Source organism: Paramormyrops kingsleyae, chromosome 18 (genome assembly GCF_048594095.1).
Source record: "Paramormyrops kingsleyae isolate MSU_618 chromosome 18, PKINGS_0.4, whole genome shotgun sequence".
NCBI classification, from domain to species: Eukaryota; Metazoa; Chordata; class Actinopteri; order Osteoglossiformes; family Mormyridae; genus Paramormyrops; species Paramormyrops kingsleyae.
In genome coordinates this window covers 11,520,376-11,541,562 of record NC_132814.1, presented here as the reverse complement: position 1 = coordinate 11,541,562, position 21,187 = coordinate 11,520,376, and the positions used below count along the sequence as shown (strand labels likewise).

At 44.7% G+C, this 21,187-nt stretch overlaps 1 protein-coding gene and 1 long non-coding RNA gene across 3 annotated transcripts; one reads left to right on the top strand and one right to left on the bottom strand.

The window, feature by feature from the left end:
- The first annotated feature begins 132 nt into the window (after positions 1 to 132).
- On the top strand, positions 133 to 20,856 carry LOC111838010 (septin-6). Of its 2 annotated transcripts, none has more exons than XM_072701850.1 (10): positions 133 to 283; positions 2,288 to 2,402; positions 5,229 to 5,424; positions 7,539 to 7,725; positions 9,683 to 9,844; positions 11,210 to 11,306; positions 13,008 to 13,176; positions 13,788 to 13,920; positions 14,045 to 14,235; positions 19,424 to 20,856. In XM_072701850.1, the coding sequence occupies exons 1-10, from the start codon at positions 254 to 256 to the stop codon at positions 19,431 to 19,433; spliced, it is 1,290 nt and encodes a 429-aa protein (XP_072557951.1). In that variant the 5' UTR covers positions 133 to 253; the 3' UTR covers positions 19,434 to 20,856. The 2 variants fall into 2 exon arrangements, with proteins under 2 accessions (XP_072557951.1, XP_023656320.1); XM_023800552.2 differs by lacking the exon at positions 19,424 to 20,856 and adding an exon at positions 16,730 to 17,762.
- On the bottom strand, positions 8,979 to 17,839 carry LOC111838011 (uncharacterized). Its single transcript, XR_002836785.2, has 3 exons — positions 17,754 to 17,839; positions 12,628 to 12,752; positions 8,979 to 9,294 (listed from the first exon to the last, which is right to left on the bottom strand). It is a non-coding gene; the product is annotated as an uncharacterized lncRNA (long non-coding RNA).
- Positions 20,857 to 21,187: the final 331 nt, after the last annotated feature.

Here is a 21,187-nt window from a genome sequence, read left to right as displayed (position 1 = left end):
AACCATTTGTGAAAACGAGGGGGGGCTTCCAAAGACATTCAGTTGAGGTTATTTGCAATATTATCCTAATGAATGTGCTAAAAGAACAAGATATGACAGGCGAGATTAAAGTGATTAAATGAAAACGGTGGAATTATATTCGTCACTGGTGGATTTTTCTCTCCTGGGAATGGTACGCTCCTCCCTGCAGGAATATCACCCTTCTGTCGGCTGCCCTTGGCTTCCTGTTTAGGCTGCTATCGCGAAGCTGACCATGGCGGCCACTGAAATAGCTCGGCAAGCGGTGAGTCCCTCACAGGATGCTCTCTTAATGTCAGCCTTTTCTAAGAAATTGACATAGTCTGCATTAACACAAGACCTATGACAACGTGCAGCTTTTCCGTGTATGTACCCGTCAAATACGTTATTTTTCCCACGGCTTTATGCTTCAATGGCTCTTTCATTGTAAAATTATTTTACGATCTTGTTAGATAATCAATGGGTACATTTTTCCAAACGGCAGATCCATGTGAAAATTTCCAGAATCTGGCGATATTTTAATCATATGCTCTGATCTCCAGCTATGCTTGCTGTATATTTTATGTCCGATTAGTGAGGATAAGTCAGTATAACAATAGCTTCACGGAGTATGTTATGATTTCGATACAGTGGCTTTTCTGAAAGGCCTGTGTCTTCGCATGCACTAATCGGACAATAATAATGCATTTCGCGTTAATCGCAGAGCTGAAGCGTTTCGGTTCCTCGGATCCGCGGCTGCGCTTCTTTCCCCAGCTGCGATTCCGCTTCAGGCGGTTACATTGTTTCCCATCTCGGCTCCGTTATCCTGCTGGGCGTTGTCTGTCTAACCACCGACTGATGAACTTCATTGAAAAAATAGGATCCTGCATATTTCCCCTCCACCCAAAAAAAGGGGAAAAAAGCGGCTGCGCTGCACAGGCACTTTGAAGCCGCTGAAGCTGCCCGTGAGCTGGATGCAGGGACCGATCATGCGAAACGCCATAAGCAGCATGCGTATGAATCTCTGATGGAGGCGTAGTATTTACAGTAAAATATCTGCTAAGGTCGTTTCCTATAAATTAGACTTGCACTTTTGCGATGCTCCTGAAAATGCAACTGGAGGAAAGGGGAATGAAACATTTGCCATCCCCGTGATTCTGTGGGGGAGATGACCGTGTGATCCCAGCGTTGCGTTTGCTCATACGGTCCCACACAAACTGGCAGCTGAAAGATTCCAGTAAGCAACATATTCCCTGGTATATTACAGACGGCTTCTCTCCTACGCCTCTGACCTCTTATCAGCTTTATTTTAGAATAGATTATTGACACTTAGTTAAAATTGAAGTCTTTCAGAAAAGGCGTACTCTTGTACTTGTTTTAATAGAACTAAATTTCAACAAGGCCCATAGTAATTGGGTGGTCAGCGTGTTTGTCTAACCTCGTTGTGGGATTTAGGATTCTTTTCAAGTGCACTGCAAATGAATGATTTTGAAATATTTGAATTTTTCCCACTTAGGGTGTCACGTTTCCCCTATATTTGCATGTGTGCTGTGTGGGATACAGATGCCACCTGCAAGCATAACTGGCGCAGTTTAGGTTGGGGAGGCGTGTCTTATTGTGATGGCTGGCTTTCCGAGAGGCATTCATGTCGGCGGAGTGGATTCGATGAAGGTGCTCTTTATGGCGTAGCACCTTATTTTCATTCCCTCGGTCTCAAGCTGTCAGGAACACGTAAGCTTTGGAACAGGTCTTCAAGGTGCTTGCCGATTTCTGTGTGTGCGCAGTTGGGCAGCAATGTCAACAATGGAGTATCAGTGCAGCTGGTCTACTGTCAACAGTGTGGAGCACATGGTTCTGCAGTGTGGTCAGAAGTTTGCTTACAGTGTGTTTTATATTTTTTAATTTATAAGTGTCATTATCTGTGTAGAAAAATGATAAATTAATAAATTTGATGCATGATGTTGATCTCTCAGCAGGCTGTATGTCAAGTCATCCAGAGCTGAAGAACACTTTAGAAATATGTTGTCGATGTGTTTAGCAAATCTCGCTGCTGATCCGTACGAACAGCTGACTGCAAGCTTCGCGATTTTGTCCAGGGAGCTATTGGCAGCGTGATGCTCTGATTGTCAGTGAGACTAAGTGGGCCACATCTCTAGGATCCGAAAATGCAGGACCATCAGTCCCTCCCCTCTGGCAATGAGCAAAGTGCTCTGTTTATTGAAGGTTCCTACCCGACTGAAACATGCGGTTCACAGCAGACAGTGACCCCCAGGGCTTCTCGTTTTAACAGGGTGAAGGTGTGCGATCCGTCCCGCTCTCTGGCCATGTGGGCTTCGATAGCATGCCAGACCAGCTGGTCAACAAGTCAGTCAGCCAGGGATTCTGCTTCAACATCCTCTGCGTTGGTGAGTGACTCGTGCGGCTTCTGTGAAGTGCACTCTCCCATCTCACTCCCTTTCCCACTCATTTACTGTTTTAATTCTGCCCTAATTTCACTTCCACCCGAACGGACAGCTACTGTAGGTCCTAAAAAATCAGTTACTGTAATAATAGTCTTAGTCTGTTAGTCTTAGTCTAGTAATTTGTGTTAAATATGATGTGTAAAAATAATCCAGGTTCATATTACACATCTATAGATCTATAGCACAGACCATGGCATACAATGGAAATCACATAAATAGTACAGAATCACATAACTGTTGATCAAATGTAGAACTGATGTTTCTTTAACTGTATATAAGGGTTACATACAGGTATCTAAATGTTATTGGTGGTAACACTGGTGGTTTTTAAACCTAAGCAGATGAACAGGTTTATTTTTGTTGTTTTGCCAAAACCATGATTATTTACAGGTAATAATATGTATTTTCATAAGGACATTCTGGAGTTCTTCACTTAATCATGCATCGATTTAAGGGTAAACAAATCTCCCCGTAGCTTTGTTTTAAGGGAGAACCAGCAGGATGATGAAGCCCACGAGTTCGTCCCCTTGAGGCGAAGGTTCAGCACCTAGAGCGGCTGCTATTGGCGGCTGAGCCTGTGGGCTCTTCCACTGAAGGGCTGCTGTGCTGGTGCTGCTCGAGCCCGGAGGGAAGAGGGGAGGGGCTGCTTTGGGGACAGCAAACCTCTACAAAAGGCTGGCTACTAGGGGGGGGCTGCAATTTAAAAGCTGGTAACGCCAGTGCCGCACTGGAAAGCTCGGAACCAGAGGCTCAACGTTCCTGAAAAAGGAATGAGACTGATCAGGTTGGTGCCCTGGATTGCAGGGACTGACCTGCCTCAGGTCAAAGGGAAACGTGATTGATGGCCAGTTTGTCTCTGTTCATCTCGGAGCATAAAAAGAGAAACTTGCAAGTTTATACTCCTCTTAATAGATTTTTGCCAGCTCAGAATGTTTATCGAATACAAAAAGCTAAAGCAAGTGTGTGTGTTTACCATGTTGGGGAGAGCAAATGTTCCCACAATGTGGTAAAACCTGTTATTTCCTTGTGGAGACATTTTTAGGTCCCCACTGTATAATACAGGGGGCAGTGAGTGGCTCAGTGGGCTAAGTCTCTGCACCCATGATCAGAAGGTCGTGAGTTAAAGCCTCAGCAGAACAGCCACATGTCCAGGGGACAGCGAGTGAGGCCCTTGGGGCCCTTGAGCGAGGCCCTTGGCCCCCAGCTCCAGGAGCTGCATGTTGGCTGACCCTGCACTGTGACCCCTAAGCCGTGGGGAGGTGAATTCCAGTTTACCTATACTTATTCTTGTGCACATGGCAAATAAAGGATTTATATTATATTGACTTCAATTTTATAAGAATCTGTCACTGCTATCAAAAAACTAAAGATGCCAAAAGTCTTGTATTTTGTCTGGTTACTTGTGGTTAAGGTCATCGTTGCTGGGATTAGGGTTTTGGCCATAGAAATGAATGAATGGTCCCCACAAATGTGTGCGTGTGCATGAGGAGCGTGAGAGAGAGGTTTATGAAATAATGTGATTGGTCTTGTGGTTGTAACTTATTATCATCTTGATTTTAATATTACATAGAAATAGACTCTTATCTCTGATCCAGTCTTCTGTGAAGCTGTCAGTTAACTGTAAAGTTCTTGGGGGAAAAAAACCAATGGGAACCAGACATGGGATATCGAAACGTCTCCTTTGGTGTGATTTTTCAGGCTGCCAGTTTTGTTATAAAAGGACTCATCGCAGCGTGCATACATGCGCACACACTATAATACACTGTGGACCATTTAGAGATACCAGTTTGACCACTGGCATGCCTTTGGACTGTGGGAGGAATTCCTGCAGAAGACCGTGCCCAACGTGAGTGGTGGAGGAGTGCGTCCAACGCGGGTGGCGTGCCCGACCTGGGGGGGCAGACAGCTTGTAGGATTCAGGCCCCGCCCACTGCCACACGAACATTATCTAAGGCGAATACAGCATGGCAGCCCGCGTGGCGCATTTCCTCCATGGGGTCTGACCGCCCTCACTGTCCTGTTTTTGCGGGAACCAGATCTGTTCCAGTTCCAGGACACCGTTTCAGAGAAGAACTGGGACTCTGCCAAGTCCTGCTTTCGGTTCCTGCCCAGTTCGGGGGGGGGGGGGGGGCTGTTGGACTCATCTGACTGCCCCCGCAGAGCTTTTGCGGTATAAATTTGAAGTTATCGGGCTTGGAAAGGGAAGGGTGACCGCAGTCCTCCCAGAACCGCATGATGCTCACTTGTTACTTTAACATGTTTACTGTTAAATGCGGCATGTAGATGTCGAACGGGGTTCTGGTAACCATGGAAATAAGCTGTGCTCCTCGTGGCGCTTGACATCACTCTCAGGGCTGCCATCAGCCTGTCTCATCATCCCGAGCCTCAGTCTCTCTGTCAGAATACTTGCTTTTCTTCAGCTGAGCAATGCTTGGTCCTTTAGATTTACTCAGGTTCTCATAAAGCAAATTTTAGCTTGAAGGTTTTATTGTATGTTAATGAAATCTTGCTGATGTGGATTTAATGTTAATTCTTGGGCCAGAAACAGCCTGGGTACATGTATGGAATAGAATGGACTCGTCAATGCACACAACAATATGTGACCCTCCCCTTAGTGGAATGCCAGGACACCCCCACTGTACTAATGAGAGTAACTCATAAATGGCAACCCAAGTGATCAGCTGGTTCTCAGTGGTATTTATTTGAAATATAAAATCACTGAGGAGCCCATGTAATGTTATGGATTGTGTTGTCATCTCCCCACCCCAGGTGAGACGGGCCTGGGAAAGTCCACCTTGATGGACACTCTGTTTAACACCAAGTTTGAGGGAGAGCCGACCACACACAACCAGCCGGGTGTGCAGCTGAAGTCCAACACCTACGAGCTGCAGGAGAGCAACGTGCGACTCAAGCTGACCATGGTCAACACCGTGGGCTTTGGGGACCAGATCAACAAGGAGGACAGGTGAGCTTGGATTACAGGCAGGGCGCGGGATGGACTACATGAGTGTAATATAACTAATCCAGGCTCTAGCTATCCGATAGTTTACAAGCAGGCCGCGGGATGGACTACATGAGTGTAATATAACTAATCCAGGCTCTAGCTATCCGATAGTTTACAAGCAGGCCGCGGGATGGACTACATGAGTGTAATATAACTAATCCAGGCTCTAGCTATCCGATAGTTTACAAGCAGGCCGCGGGATGGACTACATGAGTGTAATATAACTAATCCAGGCTCTGTAGCTGTCTGTTACCTTACAGATTCTTTTCTGCAGACTCTTGCCATCATGGTTGTCTCACTTAATGATCGAAGTTTGTCATAAGTACTATACAATCATGTTTAACAAAGCTCAGCTCCTCCCACCAGTCGGAGATCAGGTATTCAGATCGGCTCTCCTTGTCAGTTTAGGCCACAGCTGCTGATGCTTATCTGGAATGATGGTCCCTATTTAAAGGTGCATTTATGGTCTTATTGACCTGATGAAGCAGCTAAACTGGGAGCAGAGGTTCGCACTTATGGTCCCTACAAACAGCTATTATGCCAGTGAAACATTATTTGTTGACTGATTTTGGTTTTTAAAACAGCTGGTTAATTTTAGGGGAATGTGTTCTATGTGGTCTAGCTGGTTCAGTGTGCCAATGAATTCATGTGTGATGAATGAATGTGGCTTTTAACTTGGTGTTTTGGCGATAAAATACCATAGTTTTGAAATCTGAAGTACGTAGTGAACAGTAGCATAACATGAGTCTTCAGGTTTAGTGAGGTGCACACGCGTGTGCGCGCACACTCACAAGCTACGTATTGGCTCAGTCTAAATGCATCATCACCCATTCTGACTTCACTTGCCTTCCTGATTTTAATTCTGCCCGTTTCCTGTTTTTGACAATTGGCAAAGATTAACGACGTGGTTTGGCTCTGCAGCTGTTTTGTGGACAGCTGACGTATGTTACAGGTTTGCAGAAGGTTTAAAAGTGAGCTGCCGTGGTTGTGGTAATCCTTGGCCACAGTCGGTCTCTCAGGGTTTTCTCATGCAGGACCAAAGCGAGATGCTGTCTCTCTTGTGTGGAGACTGGGCCCACTTAGCCACATGCTGCCCCATACATACTGAGTGGTAAAATAAGATGGAACTCTCTTCTGTAGCTTCCTGGGGCTAAACAATCCCTTGGTCTTGGATGTTGCTCAGATTGCTCTACTGCATGTGTTTTAACAGACTTTATTTGCTTTTTACTTTTGCCATTAGGCCTCAATCCGTATCACTACTGCCTTCACACCTGCAAGATTTTGTACTTTGAATCCTGCTTCGCTGTGTGATGATTCTTCTCTGTTCATTTCATGCAGGATTCCGACTGAGATACAAAGACACGTAGACTATGTTCTTATAGATTTGAACAACTCTGAGCTATTAGTTAAGTTCTCCCCAGGCGAGCTCGATGGGCCGAATGGCCTCCTCTCGTTTGTATAGTTCTTTTGTTCTTACTAATCGGTCTGTCAGCTTCCCGTGGGGCGTGATCGGGAGCTTGTGTCTGTGCCCTGAAACAGTTTGGCATCCTGTCCGGCATGTACCCTATTCCACGTGTTCTGATCTCAGACCCTCCTCACGATAAGTGGCTGAAACCTGGATGGATGGGTTTTGGAGCCGGGTGGCATGTCATTGAAGTGCCACCTTTCAGAGTTGGGGGGAAATGGCTTTTGTGCTGTTGCAGAAACACCTACTTGTGTGGTCTTTGACTCCCTACTTTGAAGCTATTTGTCTCTCCTTGGCTGCACTTTGCACTGACTGTGGGGCAACTCTGTTAAAGAAAATCTCCACATTTTGTGGTAGTTGACTTTCAAATTTAATTCTAACTAGCTCTCAGGTCTGTAATTATTCAAATCGCCGCTGAGCATTTAATTAACTCATCAGATACAGCCTGGAAGATGAAAAACCAGCTGATTTCTTTGAACATGAGGGTTAAATTAGCTTCCAGGAAGCATTTTGCTAACTTGTGGATTTTCCCTCCATTTGTGAGCATTGCATTGTGGTCCAGCCTGTGATTTAAGCACCTCCTTCCCCATTTCCCATCTTTCTCTGGCAGTTACAAATCCATCGTGGAGTTCATCGATACTCAGTTTGAGGCGTACCTGCAGGAGGAGCTGAAGATCCGTCGCACGCTGCATAGCTACCACGATTCGCGCATCCATGCCTGCCTGTACTTCATCGCCCCCACTGGCCACTCGCTCAAGTCCCTGGACCTGGTCACCATGAAGAAGCTGGACAGCAAGGTGAGGTTTAGGCAGCAGTGCTGAGCAAAGACGGGAGGTAACGTGGTGATGGGGAAGTCGCAGCTAATACCTTGGTGCAGGTGACTGGTGTCCCAGGAAACGCTGCCCTCTGAAATTTCATAGCAAAACCGAAAACCTGTTTGACAGCTTTGCTATGCTTTTTCACAGTTCAACCGTGAATTTTTACAGTGAATTGGCACACTTATCTACTGTGAAATCTACAGTCGAACTGTTAACTTCACTGTCAGAATTATTAAACACCAGAAGAGGTGACGTGAACTTCAGTGTCAAACAAGAGATCACAGTTCAACTATGAAACATTGGTTGAGCTGTAAACTTCGTAGTAGAACTATGAATAATTAAGGTTTAAATGCAAGCTTCAGTTTTACCATGAACTGTAGCAGTGCTGTTTTCCCTGGATATAGCAGAGAAGCTGTTACTGGTTTGTGTGTTGAAATTCATTTGGTTTTCATTTGCATTTCTGAACCTATTCCTGGCTGTTTGTGATAGTGGCGGTATTGTTTTAGCTGTACTGTAGAACAATCTGCAAGGGGAGATCAACTTGTTACAACAGATCAATAAGCACCCCGGGCTCCTCCAAGGACGGTGTCCTCACGGTCCGCTGTGTCCAAAGCAGGCCGCACTGTCATTGGTGTTCCTGCTGACTTTACTCTTTGTTTACTTTAACTGATAACTGCAAGGGTCTTTAGGGCAGTTTGGGGGCGTGGAGGGGGGGGGGTCTCTTTACACGTGGAAGTCAGATGTTTCGATGACGGTTGCATGCTGGTATTTGCGAAATTCTAATGCATTGTAAGCACATCTGGAGGGGGGGGGTTTCCACAAAGCAGAATTTCCCAGTTAGCTGGATAACCAAAGCCAAACATGGAAACTGTCCAATAGGAGGAGAGGTAAGCGGCATTCCTATTGGACAGTCCTTACTTCTGGCTTAAGTTATCTGGCTAAGGAAAAAAAATCCTGCTTCATGGAACACCCCCTGGCAGTGCGGTCCTTGCCCCTAGAGGTAAAATCCCAGGTGTGCAGTCCCTATCGGTGACCCTAAATCTTCAGTCCGAAGCTGACAGTGGCTTGGCGTGTTGCAGCTTCGTATGTGCCATGTTTAAGCAGCAGTAATGTTCGCTATTTGTAGCATGTGACACCCTTAGGCGCGCAGATTTATCCAGCTTGCACGCCACGTAGGGCATAGACTCATCTGGAGAATCTCTTGGAGATGGGGGGGGAACGGAGACAAAAACGAATAAAGTAGAAATTTTTTATATTGTTTCAAATTCAAAGAGCGAATTTTGTACGTTTTCTTTACAATCATGTCAGGTCTGAAAAAGAACAATTACATACAAATATTTATATTATTAAATTTATACTGTGAATTTGTTCTACAATTTCCAATTCGCTAGCGTATATATAATCATTTCCTCCTCTTTCAGTCGGTGGAGACCATGCTCCTGGTTCTCTTTAGCACTTGGGAAGGTGGTTCTCAGCTCTGCATCCTGTGAAATTCTGTCCCCTTTAGTGGCTTCTGTCACTCAGGCTTTTAGCTGCTTGCTGTCTGTTCTGGAAGGAAGAGAATGGCAGAAACAGCGGAAGTCTTTTTGGACGACGTTCGCTTGTACTCCCATCAGGACTGAGTGATTCATGTTTGTTACCATGGTTACCCATCCTGTGTGTTTCCCGTGGGCTTGTAGGTTGTCTGTGGCCAAGCAACACGCAGTTGGATATGTGGCATGTTTAGTTTCTCTCACCCTCATCTTTATTTCACAAGCTAACTGCAGTAATCTGGACAATGTCTAATTTTCATTAATGATGATCTTCATGAGCTGGAATTCATTAATATATTTAAACATTCTGTATAACGGAGCTCTGTGTGTGTGGTGTATAAATCAGATTTTACAGCTGTTCGGATCTACTTTTGATTTAAATCCCGTTTCCTGTGCTGCCATAGGTGAACATCATTCCCATCATCGCCAAGTCGGATGCCATCTCTAAAAGCGAACTCGCCAAATTTAAGATCAAGATCACAAGTGAGCTGGTCAGCAACGGAGTTCAGATCTATCAGTTCCCCACTGACGACGAGACTGTGGCTGAAATCAACTCCACCATGAATGTAAGGTATTAAGGGCAGTTTGGCCGCGCCTTACGCTGCGTGCCTCACATTGGGTTTGCTGGGATTCACAGTGTCGGGCACGGCTAGTTATGTAACCGGACTCTATGGGGAATTATCGCTTTATTTCTCTTAAAAACCACTTTTTGGAAAGCAGCAATAATTGAAGGTTTTGGCGGTGATCCTCGGGAAGCGGAAGAATGTAAAAACGTTAAACATAGAAGGGCGACTTGGCCAGGCTGCTGAGATCAAAGTTTCTTTGGCTAATCCGTTAAGTTCCTTTAGAGCTCCAGTTATTGTGAAAATCTGCGCCCTTAGATTCAGAGGTAACCTATTTTTTCTTCCTTGAAACCATCTGTGTCTAACATTCCGTCAGAATCAGGAAATGGACCCACAAAGGAAGTAAAGTCAAAAGCTTGGTCCAAGTGAGTTTTAAAGCAGGAAGCGTCACTTTGGCGGCAGCAGGGGAGGGGAGTGGGTCACTGCTGAAGGCACATTTGTACTAAAATACAAGCACAAAACGGCCTGTCTGAAGTAACGCAAATGTGTTGAGGGTCTAGCTAATTAATCTAATTAGCTTCGCACTGCTGGCACCAGGTCATTAATGCAGTAAATGTAGTCGTCTCTCCAAAGTGTCCTGTCTGGCCAACACGTTAATTATTAAAATGCAGGCTTGCAGCTTCACAGCAGTGACAGAGCCCATTTTCTCTTACCACTGCACGGTTCCTTGTTCTCCTTCAGGACCGCGGAATCTCTAGAACGCTTCTTTTTGCAGTATCCTGTTCTGTACTGCATGATTTCATTTTGTTGCGGTTGCTCAAATAACTGCTCTATTTTCTGCATCCAGTCTCTTAAGCAGACGTGGCTTCATGTGGTGAATGTCTTTCCTGTGCTGTTGTCTTGGGTCTCACACATCATGTCTTTGCAGTACCTTCTCCTACACTGGAAATGCATTGTCCACTTGTTGTATGGCGATAAAAGAATCTTCTCTAGTTTGTGCTCCGTCTGCTCAGTGCTGCTGTAGTCCCAGATAGGCTAAGGACCTTATTGGCCACAGGATGTGAAGTGTAACAGAAAGCCACTGAGAATATGGTTTGTCTCTGGTATGTTTGGGGGTCTGCATTTGTTGGCACTTCTGAATTCTGCACAAAGCCAATGCGTGCTGCTCTTCTGCTAAGGTGCCTCGGCTTGTGAATTCTGAGATGTTTAAATATAGCTTTTAATGTAACCAAAAGACCCTGGGTGATAAAGCGGACAGCCACAGCCACCGTGGATGGGTGTCTGGGCTTGGCGGCGACACTGCGGCGTGACACTGCCGTACGAACTCCAGTTCACTGCAGCAGGTTTACCACTGCGCTGCCTTCACAGGGACACTTGCCGTTCGCCGTGGTCGGAAGCACCGAGGAAGTGAAGATCGGGAACAAGATGGTGAAAGCACGCCAGTACCCCTGGGGGACCGTGCAGGGTGAGCGGCGACACGTCCCACGCAGGAAGCCCTGCTCATCTGCTCATGTGACCCTGGTCCACTTTATTCTTTGATTCTTCCTGCACTTTGGGGTGGCTAGTGCGTGAACGCATGCAGGCGTGGAGGCTGGAAGCATAGCAAGGGCACCCATAATGATCTTAGGAGGCGAGAACTTCAGCTTCGCCATAAAGACGTGGCTTCGTGCTGCGTGGTTTGCTTCATTCAGACTCTGATAGTGGAAATCGCTTATGAGCATTTTGGGAGATTCATAACCGTTTGATATTTGCCTTTTTAATCTTCTTGTATCCGCCCTACAATGGGGAGAATTTGAAGGACTTTTGTAAAAGTTCTACCTGAATGTGATTTTAGGTGGCAATAATAATGATGTTTACGGTAATTTTCATGCATACCACTTTTGGATCACAGGAGTCTGTGAATTGTCACAGCATGTAGCTGTTTTCGCACAAAGCGTAAGCGTTAAATGAAAAATTGAGCGCATATACAGTCCAGGATTATGGTGCCTGGAGCCTGTCTTGGGAAACAGGGTATGGGGGGGGGGCACCCTGGATGGGATGCCAGTTTTTTTTATTTGAAATAAGCTCTATCTCCCCCAGACTGGGCATTTAAACCTACCCGGATATGTATGTACAGATATGCTAGAACTAAACATGAGCGTCACTCACACAACTATTTTTGGAGGACTGGTGCAATATAAGTCAAGCAATGAATTAAACAGTCAGTAGACAATGATGTCGTCATTTTAAAATGATGTATCCCAAAATGGGTGTTAAATGAGCCCGTAATATTGATAATCTGGTCTCAAACCTCAATGAGGGAGTCTGTGAATGGAAGACGCTTGACACGTGGAGCCACACGAACGCGTAGAATGCATTTATCGTATGTTCCTGTGCGTCGCCACGGCTGCGGCTCGCGGTGGGGGGGGGGTCGCCCCGGCAACAGCACTGAGCCCTAACGCAATGGCGGTGCCCCAGGCTGCCTCTGACATTGTCACCGCATCACCCAGTGTGCTCTCGCATGACAGTGCAGCTTTGTGGGGGTGTGCGGGGGGACAGCAGCTGGCCATTAGCAATGCGGAACATCGAGGGGGGGGGGGCTAGTACCGTTGACAAAAACTACACTTTCATAAACTGAAATAAATTAAGATGTGAAAAACTTGGAAAAACCTATTAAATAAACACTATGAACTATAAATATTGCTTTTGAAATTAATTGAAATTAAATGAAAACAAATGTCAAATACTTTCCATTACCATTTTTCATACTATTTAGTTAAAATAATGACTTGCTTATGTTTAATTACCATTAATGATACCTGGAACATGTCTTGGCCATTTTGAGGAGGTCTGTACATAGTGTTCACTGTGTCTTCATGCAGGAGACTCTGAAGATCAGATATAAAATAGCTTTACACCTTTCAGTCGATTCCTAGAAATAAAAATTACATTTTAGCTTGAGTTTGTTTTAGTAACATAGAAACACCTTTAAAAATTAATAAAACCACACAGAAACTAATTAAAACTAAACTGGAATTCAAATGAAAATTGAATATAAACAAAAACAATTCGGCCTATAATTGCACTGGCAATTAGCCAAAAATGGTGCTATCTGTATATTTTAGTCTGAATTTGTCACGTTAAAACGGCATTGTGATTTTCATATGGCCTGTGGTTTCCTTCGCAGTGGAGAACGAGAGCCACTGTGACTTCGTGAAGCTGCGTGAGATGCTGATCCGCGTGAACATGGAGGACCTGCGCGAGCAGACGCACACCCGCCACTACGAGCTGTACCGCCGCTGCAAGCTGGAGGAGATGGGCTTCAAGGACACGGACCCCGACAGCAAGCCCTTCAGGTGATCCTCCCGCTATTCTGTGTTTACCGTTCATATGATGTTCATAATGGGGCATAAGAGGGCACATAATTCATACAGGGGGACCAGCCTTATTAGCCAATGATATTCCTTGAGTCTGTGAGTGACAGGAGAGCAGGCACTCTGAGTGGGAGCCAATCATCTTTCAGCTGGGCCAGTGGCTCTGCCCCTGTATACACTTCTGTTTTTATCATGTATGCCAGGGGTTCTCAGACTTCTAGGTCAATGGGCCGCATCAGATTTTTGTTCAGAGGTCCGGAACAATTTCCAGTAAGAAAACAGCATTTCGTGAACTGTAAAGAATTAACAACAACCTTCAATATAGACATCAATATATAACAATAACCGTAACTTGTCGTGAGTCCCCCGTTAATCCTGATGTGTGCGCAAAGTTTGCTGGTTCTACCTTGTATTTTTGTGCTTCAAACCATGTTAACCCTTTTTACATGAATCATATTGATTCCTAAGGTGTTTTACAGGCTGGGCCCGGATCAGCTTGGTGTTTGGTCCACATCTGGTCTGCAGTTGGGACTTTGCGAACCCCTGATATATGAAGTAACTTTTTTTTCTTTCCACTTCGCCTTATCACACAGCCTGCAGGAGACGTACGAGGCCAAAAGGAACGAGTTCATGGGTGAGCTGCAGAAGAAGGAGGAGGAGATGAGGCAGATGTTCGTGCAGAGGGTGAAGGAGAAGGAGGCCGAGCTCAAGGAGGCGGAAAAGGAGGTCCGTGGGTCCGCATGCAAGCGTAGTGCAAGGAATCTTCAGTCGTGTCTCTCTTGATCCGGGTAATCAGCAAGACGCTTCTTTCCATAATCGCGCTCATTCCCCTGCTGATCCGATTTTGTAGCTGCACGAGAAGTTTGACCGGCTGAAGAAGCTCCACCAGGATGAGAAGAAGAAGCTGGAGGATAAGAAGAAATCCTTGGAGGAGGAGCTGAACGCCTTCAAGCAGAGGAAGACGGCCACTGAGCTGCTGCAGTCCCAGGCCCAACAGGCAGGGGGCTCCACCACGCTCAAGCGGGACAAGGAGAGGAAAAAGTGAGTATCGCTGCCGATGTCACCCCATCCAGCTCTTAGGCATCTCAGGTATACTGGCGCAGCCCCCTCTCCTGTCCCCTGTGGCCTTACAGAAGGATTACCACTGACTGTACGGAGAAAGGGAGTTTACTATTTCCATAATGTGCAATTTAGAAGCAGCGAAAGGGTCCATGTTCTGTACATACCTACCCATGCATTTTAGCGTAACTGGTGTAAAATGGGCAGCTGATGGTCGTATGGATTCTGACTAGTCTGAGGTAAATGTGAACCCTTTTGAACATGTGAACTCGTACTACAGCAGCATAGCATGCTTGCAGTTGCCAGTAAATCATTGTTTCCTTATGGTTATACACTCTTTGTTTGGTTTGTTCAACAATGTTAAGCCATATTTGAGCATGGGAGCCATATTTGTCCAGAGCAAGAAGATTTAGGGGTTTAATAGCCTACAGAATGTTCATGTGTAATTCTTATGATTTTATGTAATTTTTGTATAATTTCGCAATCATACATGACTTGAAGTAGATATTTTCAGTAGTGAATGTGTATTAGTTTATTTTTCCATAACATGATGTATGTTTGGATTTTTTTTTTTTAATCTTTTTTTTTTCTTGTTTTTTTTTTCTGTTCAACTTCAAACTTAAAGCCAAAGGTAATTGGACAATTTAGTCTTAAATGCAGCCAGTCTGTTCACAAATGCAATATATTGGGTGTCCACAGAGATCTACAATGTCACAATCTTTCATTTTTGGGTCTAGGAGAGTCAATATGTGTGTTTTTTTTTTTTGTTTTTTTTTTTATTTTGACATCTTTCCCTCTAACCTGCCTGTGGTTGTTTTTTAATTTCATTTGATAATTTCTCTAACATGGAGTTTATTTCCCCTAAAATCTCTTCTCCTTTCTGCTGTTCTAAAGCTTTGTGTTGAGAAGAACGCCGCTCTCTCTGGTCTCCATTTCCATTTTATCTGGTTCGATCTACTAAAGGCCTACAGGTCGCTGGGTACGACAGTAAGCTTTGGCTTTAAATCCACTATAAATTGGCACACAACATTCAGTCTGGGTTTCCCATGTGATCCTCAGTCAGATCCAGCCAATGGGCTCCAGATCACTGTTTTCCCAGCAACCAATCAGAAGCATGGTGTTTCCTGTGCAGTGGCAATGCAGAAACATGCATCTGTGCCATTAGCAGTGTGTCACAGGTTTGGCATGTGTCGTTTTGCGTTTCACCCTGCCACGTCTCCCTTGTGCATGCCGCATGCCCCCTTTGGTCATGATACGGTCGTTCCTACTGACCTCAAAGCAGCCAACCTAACCGGCGCTGCTCAGGTCCGCTCTCTGCAGAGGGCGCGTTTAGTCTGCTCGTTTAAATGGGTTAAAAGGGAAATGCTGAATAGTCTACAACTGAATATAGCTAGCCCATCTCTGCATGAAAGCAAGGTCAATAAGTAGGTAAACTTGAGCTTCACCTCAGTAGCTATAGTAAAATATACAAACTGTTGGCTAAAGTACCAAATAAATAGAAGTGGAGTAACTTCTTTACACTTGCAAAACGTCAAGAGTCGCATAAAATAATTGCATAATTGCATTACATTAAATTTGGAATCTTTTTATAAAGTAACTTGGGAAATGAGAACTTATTTTTAGAAAGTAGTGCAGGCCGTGCGTACAGAGACCTCGTCACAGTGCCTCGTTTTGTTTTAATATTGGAAAACGAATCGCAGATGGTTGCTTCCTGGAAGCAGCTCCGGTTCCGGCTGCTGGGTATCCGGTTCTCGTAGCTTCCAGCCAGCGCCAAGCAGAAAGAGCCTCGGTCCCGACCGGCCGTCAGCCTGTGAGCTGCCTGCTCTGGCGGCCCTGGCAGATTGAAGCTTACAGCGGCCCTTTGTACTGGCTCTCCCTTCTTATGGAGCCTTCAGCAGGGACACGGATCCGTCTGTCACGCTGAGCTTAGATTACGTAGCTGTACCAGTGGGGGCCTCTGCTCATCTAGTGACTCGGGTGGGGGCAGACATAAGGAGAGAGGTGGAAGGTGCCCCCAGTTCTGTCACAGAATGTGTCGTCTGAGGGAGAGAATAATCTGTAGCCAGACAGAGGGTGTTACTCACAGTCCATAAATACTGCTGATTACAATCAATCAAACGAGAGCCGTCTGCTCTGAGCGGCTCCTTCACTGAACGCGGCCGTGGCGGATTCCTCAGCTCTGGTTCATCTTTCGCTTCCGTTTCCTAGCTTGCCATGCCGGTCTTCCCTGCGAGCTTCACACTTTCAGCATTTAAGGAAACAATTTCAAAGTACTGACACTGGAAAAAAAAACTACAGTTTCACAGTAGTTTCTGATTTGTCACACTTACGGCCACTGCTTCGTTCTAAACTGTTCCTGTTCAGCTATACTAAAATTACTAATTACCCAGTTTTGTTTCAAACACCCCTAAACTTGATGCAAACCAAAAGTATCACCAATCTCCTCCTCTAATGGTCCTTCTCTCTCGTTTTCCAGTTGAGGCTCCCTGTAGAAAGTGCTTCCCCGGCCAGCTGTGAATTTCTCAGCAATTCCTCCCTAGCCGTGCTTCCCTGTGATCTCTGGCCGGCCCCGCCCCACTCCCTGCCCGGCCCTGCCTTACCCCATCTTGGCCCCGCCCCCTCCCATATTGGCCCCGCCCCTCACAATTCTTGGCCCTGCCTGGCCCCGCCTGGTCCCGTTTCTGCCCTGCCCACACTGCCCTTCCCCCTCCCTTTTACAAAAAAACATTCCATACTGATGGAAGAAGCCAGTCATAAATGTGAAAGGAACTGCTGATATATGCATTTTTATAAGACTCTTAAGGTCCTTGAACATTTTTATGTGCTTATTCTATTGCATTGTGTCTCAGTCCTGCATGCTGCAGTGTGGTGCAATTTTTTTACGTGCAGCTACTGCTGATTCAGGTGTTTTTTTTTATTTTTTTTTATTTTGTTTTTTTTTTTTATTGTTTGTGGGAGTGCTGTCAAAGTGAGACGAGAGCAGAAGACAGAACCCCTCTGGGCAGGCAGTCGTTAAGGACCTCGCTTTGCTTGGTGTGGGCAGCGTAAACACACTGGGGTGTCGCCTGCTTAGTCGGGGACATGGAAGCCTGCCACGCCCATTGTCACCCCAGATAGTTTTACAAGGAGCCTTTCATTGTCTAGGGAATATTAAGAATTTTCTCACAAGTTTATTTGTACATTTTTACCTTTTTCTAACCCTGAGTTTAACACCTAAGCATGTGCAGATGTGCTTGTGTTTGCTCTGAATCTGCCAGTGCTGTGTGTGAATGTTACTCCTCAGGATTTACCTGCAGTCATACCTCATAGTCTTCTGTTGGTCATGCTATCTATATATAAAAATTTTTTTATATATATAAAAAATAAATGTGTTGTGTTATTGTCACCCCTCCCCCCCAATTTATGCTGAAGCACAATTTTAGCAAACTACAATGAAAGGAGCAACTCTGTATCTGGACAAAATCTATTTCTTCAAAGCAAATAAAAAGCAATAAACTGACCTTCCCTGCTGCCAGACTCCTTGTGTTACTGCATTACTTGCCCGGTAATCAGAAGTCTGTGCGTCCCTGTCGCTCTTCACTTGGCCTCATCATTTTTTAATTTTTTTTTTCCTCTCGCCTTCTTCCTGAATCTGTGGGAAAACACACAGCTTCTGTTTTTCTGCTGTTTGCATCACTGTTTCACTGCCTCCTCTGGGTTTTGCTGCCAGTGAAACGGGAACATGGTGCCTGTTTGCCCCCCCCCCAATTTGGTGGATGACTGAGCTATGATCCATGCTTAATTTTTTTTTTTTAAACTTCTGCTTAGTGCAAATAAATACCGTAGATATTGTGTAATCTTTATCCTCCAACTGTTATCTAAAATTCTTCACACTGTATAACTATTCTTTTTACAAACAAACTTGTCTGATTTCTCATTGGTTGGAAATTCTAACCAATCAGAATCACAGGAAATTCCTATGGTTATAGTGATCATCACTTTGCAAAATGGACTGATTCCATGCTAAAGACCGTGACAGTGTATCAGTCAGTCAGACAGACCTCACAGACCCCAGCCTATTAGTCACTAAGTGAATTCCATCATGCTAAAGACCGTGACAGTGTATCACAGACAGACCTCACAGACCCCAGCCTATTAGTCACTAAGTGAATTGCATCATGCTAAAGACCGTGACAGTGTATCACAGACAGACCTCACAGACCCCAGCCTATTAGTCACTAAGTGAATTGCATCATGCTAAAGACCGTGACAGTGTATCACAGACAAACCTCACAGACCCCAGCCTATTAGTCACTAAGTGAATTCCATCATGCTAAAGACCGTGACAGTGTATCAGTCAGACAGACCCCAGCCTAGTTAGTTCCTGCCATTTTGCTGCACAGTTTCCTCCCCTCACACCTTGCTGTAGAACTTTTGTTTAGTGGGCAGTAAATCTGCAGCATCAGCAGATTTGATACATTGTTTATTGTGCGTGCGCGTGCGCGCGTGTGTGTGTGTGTGTGTGTGTGTGTGTGTGTCTCCCTCTCTCTCTCTCTCTCTCCCTCTCCATATATGCTATTTATCTACACTGATAACCGTCACAGACTTGGGAAGCTGTCAGACTGTCTGGTCTTTTAACCCCAAACTCTGCATATTTACAATGTTGGGTTGCGGTTTGGGTGAACTGACATTTCATTTCTTGTGTTAGTTTGATTTTGCTGACATAAAATCTTTGTGTATTATAACATAATCAATGTCGCTTTTTGTGGTGCATGTGTATATTCGGCTTGTTGCAGAACGGTCACTTCTGACTGCAGTGCTTTTTAACACACTGGAATGTTAAACCGTTTAAATGCTTAGAATCCCCCCTGCTGTTAAAACTCATTTATCACCATATAAGTGATGTAGAGGAAAAAAGATTTTCTCCCTCCCTTTTCTGAGAGTGATTATGGCAGGATGTTTGTCTTTGGCGATGAGGAAGGGTGTGGTTAAGTGCAGCCGTGTAGAATCCTGGGAGCCCCGAAGAGCTCCCCCCTCCGGCCCGATCCGCTCAGCCTCAGCTCCCCCCTCCGGCCCGATCCGCTCAGCCTCAGCTCCCCCCTCCGGCTCGATCCGCTCAGCCTCAGCTCCCCCCTCTGGCTCGATCCACCCTTGTAATCTTCACCTGTCTCTCTGTTTTCCCCCCCTCCAGCTTCTTTTAATACAGTGTGTCTTGGCTGCCTGACTGAAGAGGGGATTTGCTACACTCCCTGGAAGTAGCCGTCTGTCTCGCTCATACTGCCCTCTCTCTCTCCTGAAACCCCCCCCCCCCCACGCCCCTTCCACTGACATGTTGTCCATCCTGCTAACTGTGGCATCTGGTGAGGGTCATTTAAAATGTAGGCTGGCATCTGATGCCTGGCCTCCTGCATGTTGCTGAAGGTCTGTGGAACACTGGTGTGTGTGTGTGTGTGTGTTAGGGAGGGGGGTGTGGGTGTTTTTTTTTTTTTGACCTGATCCTTACTGCATTTGGCTGCAGTTGTTAATTTGCCCCCTTAGCAAGGTAATTCAGAGTGAGTTAAGTAATGAAGCTTCCATCACGTTTGGGACGTAGGTTCCAAATTATAAAGATGAATGGACATATTGCTCAAAACAGCTGAGGTTAATGTAAAATATTGGATGCTCCAGGCAGCTATGTTATTGAAAACTAGTATAATTTTGTATGTCTTTAGTTCCTCTTATAATTGCTTTTCCATTTCCTAATGTGCTTAAGTGTTTTTGCAAAAATCAGCCGACTGACCTGTTGTGGTTGTTTAAAGCCAAATATTAATGCATGTCAGATACCACAATTTTTATTTCCATTTTTAAATAACTATACACGTGCTAATCGCTGTGGTGAATTTTTATTTATTTCTTTGGTAGTTTGAAGCTCAGAGTCTATGGTATTGAAGAAGGTGAATATGACGGCTTTGGGATGTTGCCAGAACCTTAAAGCCTTATTTCAATTTTGCACTGCAGCACTGATTCAGAAAAGATACAGAAGCCACAGGAAACCATGCAATAAATGAATTTAAGCAAAAAGTATCCAAGGATTAAATGAATGCATTTTTCTGAGTTTAACACCATTTATCTATTACAGGTCACATGGTCTGTAATGCATTTTGTCTACATCCAATCTGCATGCTACTGCAAAAATCTGTCTCTGATAACTTAAAACAATTAGATTCTGTACGTAATTTATGTTTTGAGTTTGGATGTTTTATTTGTACAGAACTGGTTTGAGCTCTTTTTTTTTTCCACACTTGTATTTATAAATTGCTTTGCCAAATGCTACAGTGAACTGTGTATTGTACCAGTATTGAATCATTTTGTCCTCATGGTCATTTTTAATACATTTAAGTAAAGGAAATGTATTGATTTTGTAATTTTTAATTTTCTGAAAAAACATGCCTTGTCAAGTTCCAATAAGCTTAGTAACTATCCACCCGATATCTGAAGAACAATTCTTTATGTAAACTTCATAGTGTTATATTTTCTGTTGTGTGCTTCATTACTCTGACCCATTTTACAGCTACGATATTTTATTGTAGTATCATTACACTGGTGTAAATTTAAAAATAAAAATATATATTTTAAAAAACCATGCCTACGACTTACTGCAACTTGTTTATGGAAACCTTTTGTCGATGGCCATGGGCGCTGCTAGAGATTTTGGACCCTGTGACAGCCTATCATATTGGGCCCCCCAACTCAGACCAATCCAGTCCTAACCACCCCCCCCCCCTTCACTGCACACCTGCGAGTGATAAGGTAAGAGAAGAGAAAGGACCCTGGAAACCAAATCCAACAAATCATAAATTATATCGCGGCTTCATACATTTTGTCCACAGACTTGATCATCGCTACCTTTGTAACACCAATGCTGGTATTAAAATCATGGCTTAATGCCACGTGAGGATTATTGTGTCTTGAGTAT

Bases quoted from the DNA above. Each gene is read 5' to 3' on its own strand.
- LOC111838010 (XM_072701850.1), top strand. From the start codon at position 254: ATGGCGGCCACTGAAATAGCTCGGCAAGCG. The intron at 5,425-7,538 runs GTGAGCTTGGAT...TTTCTCTGGCAG, and splicing joins CAGATCAACAAGGAGGACAG to TTACAAATCCATCGTGGAGT. The intron at 7,726-9,682 runs GTGAGGTTTAGG...GTGCTGCCATAG, and splicing joins TGAAGAAGCTGGACAGCAAG to GTGAACATCATTCCCATCAT.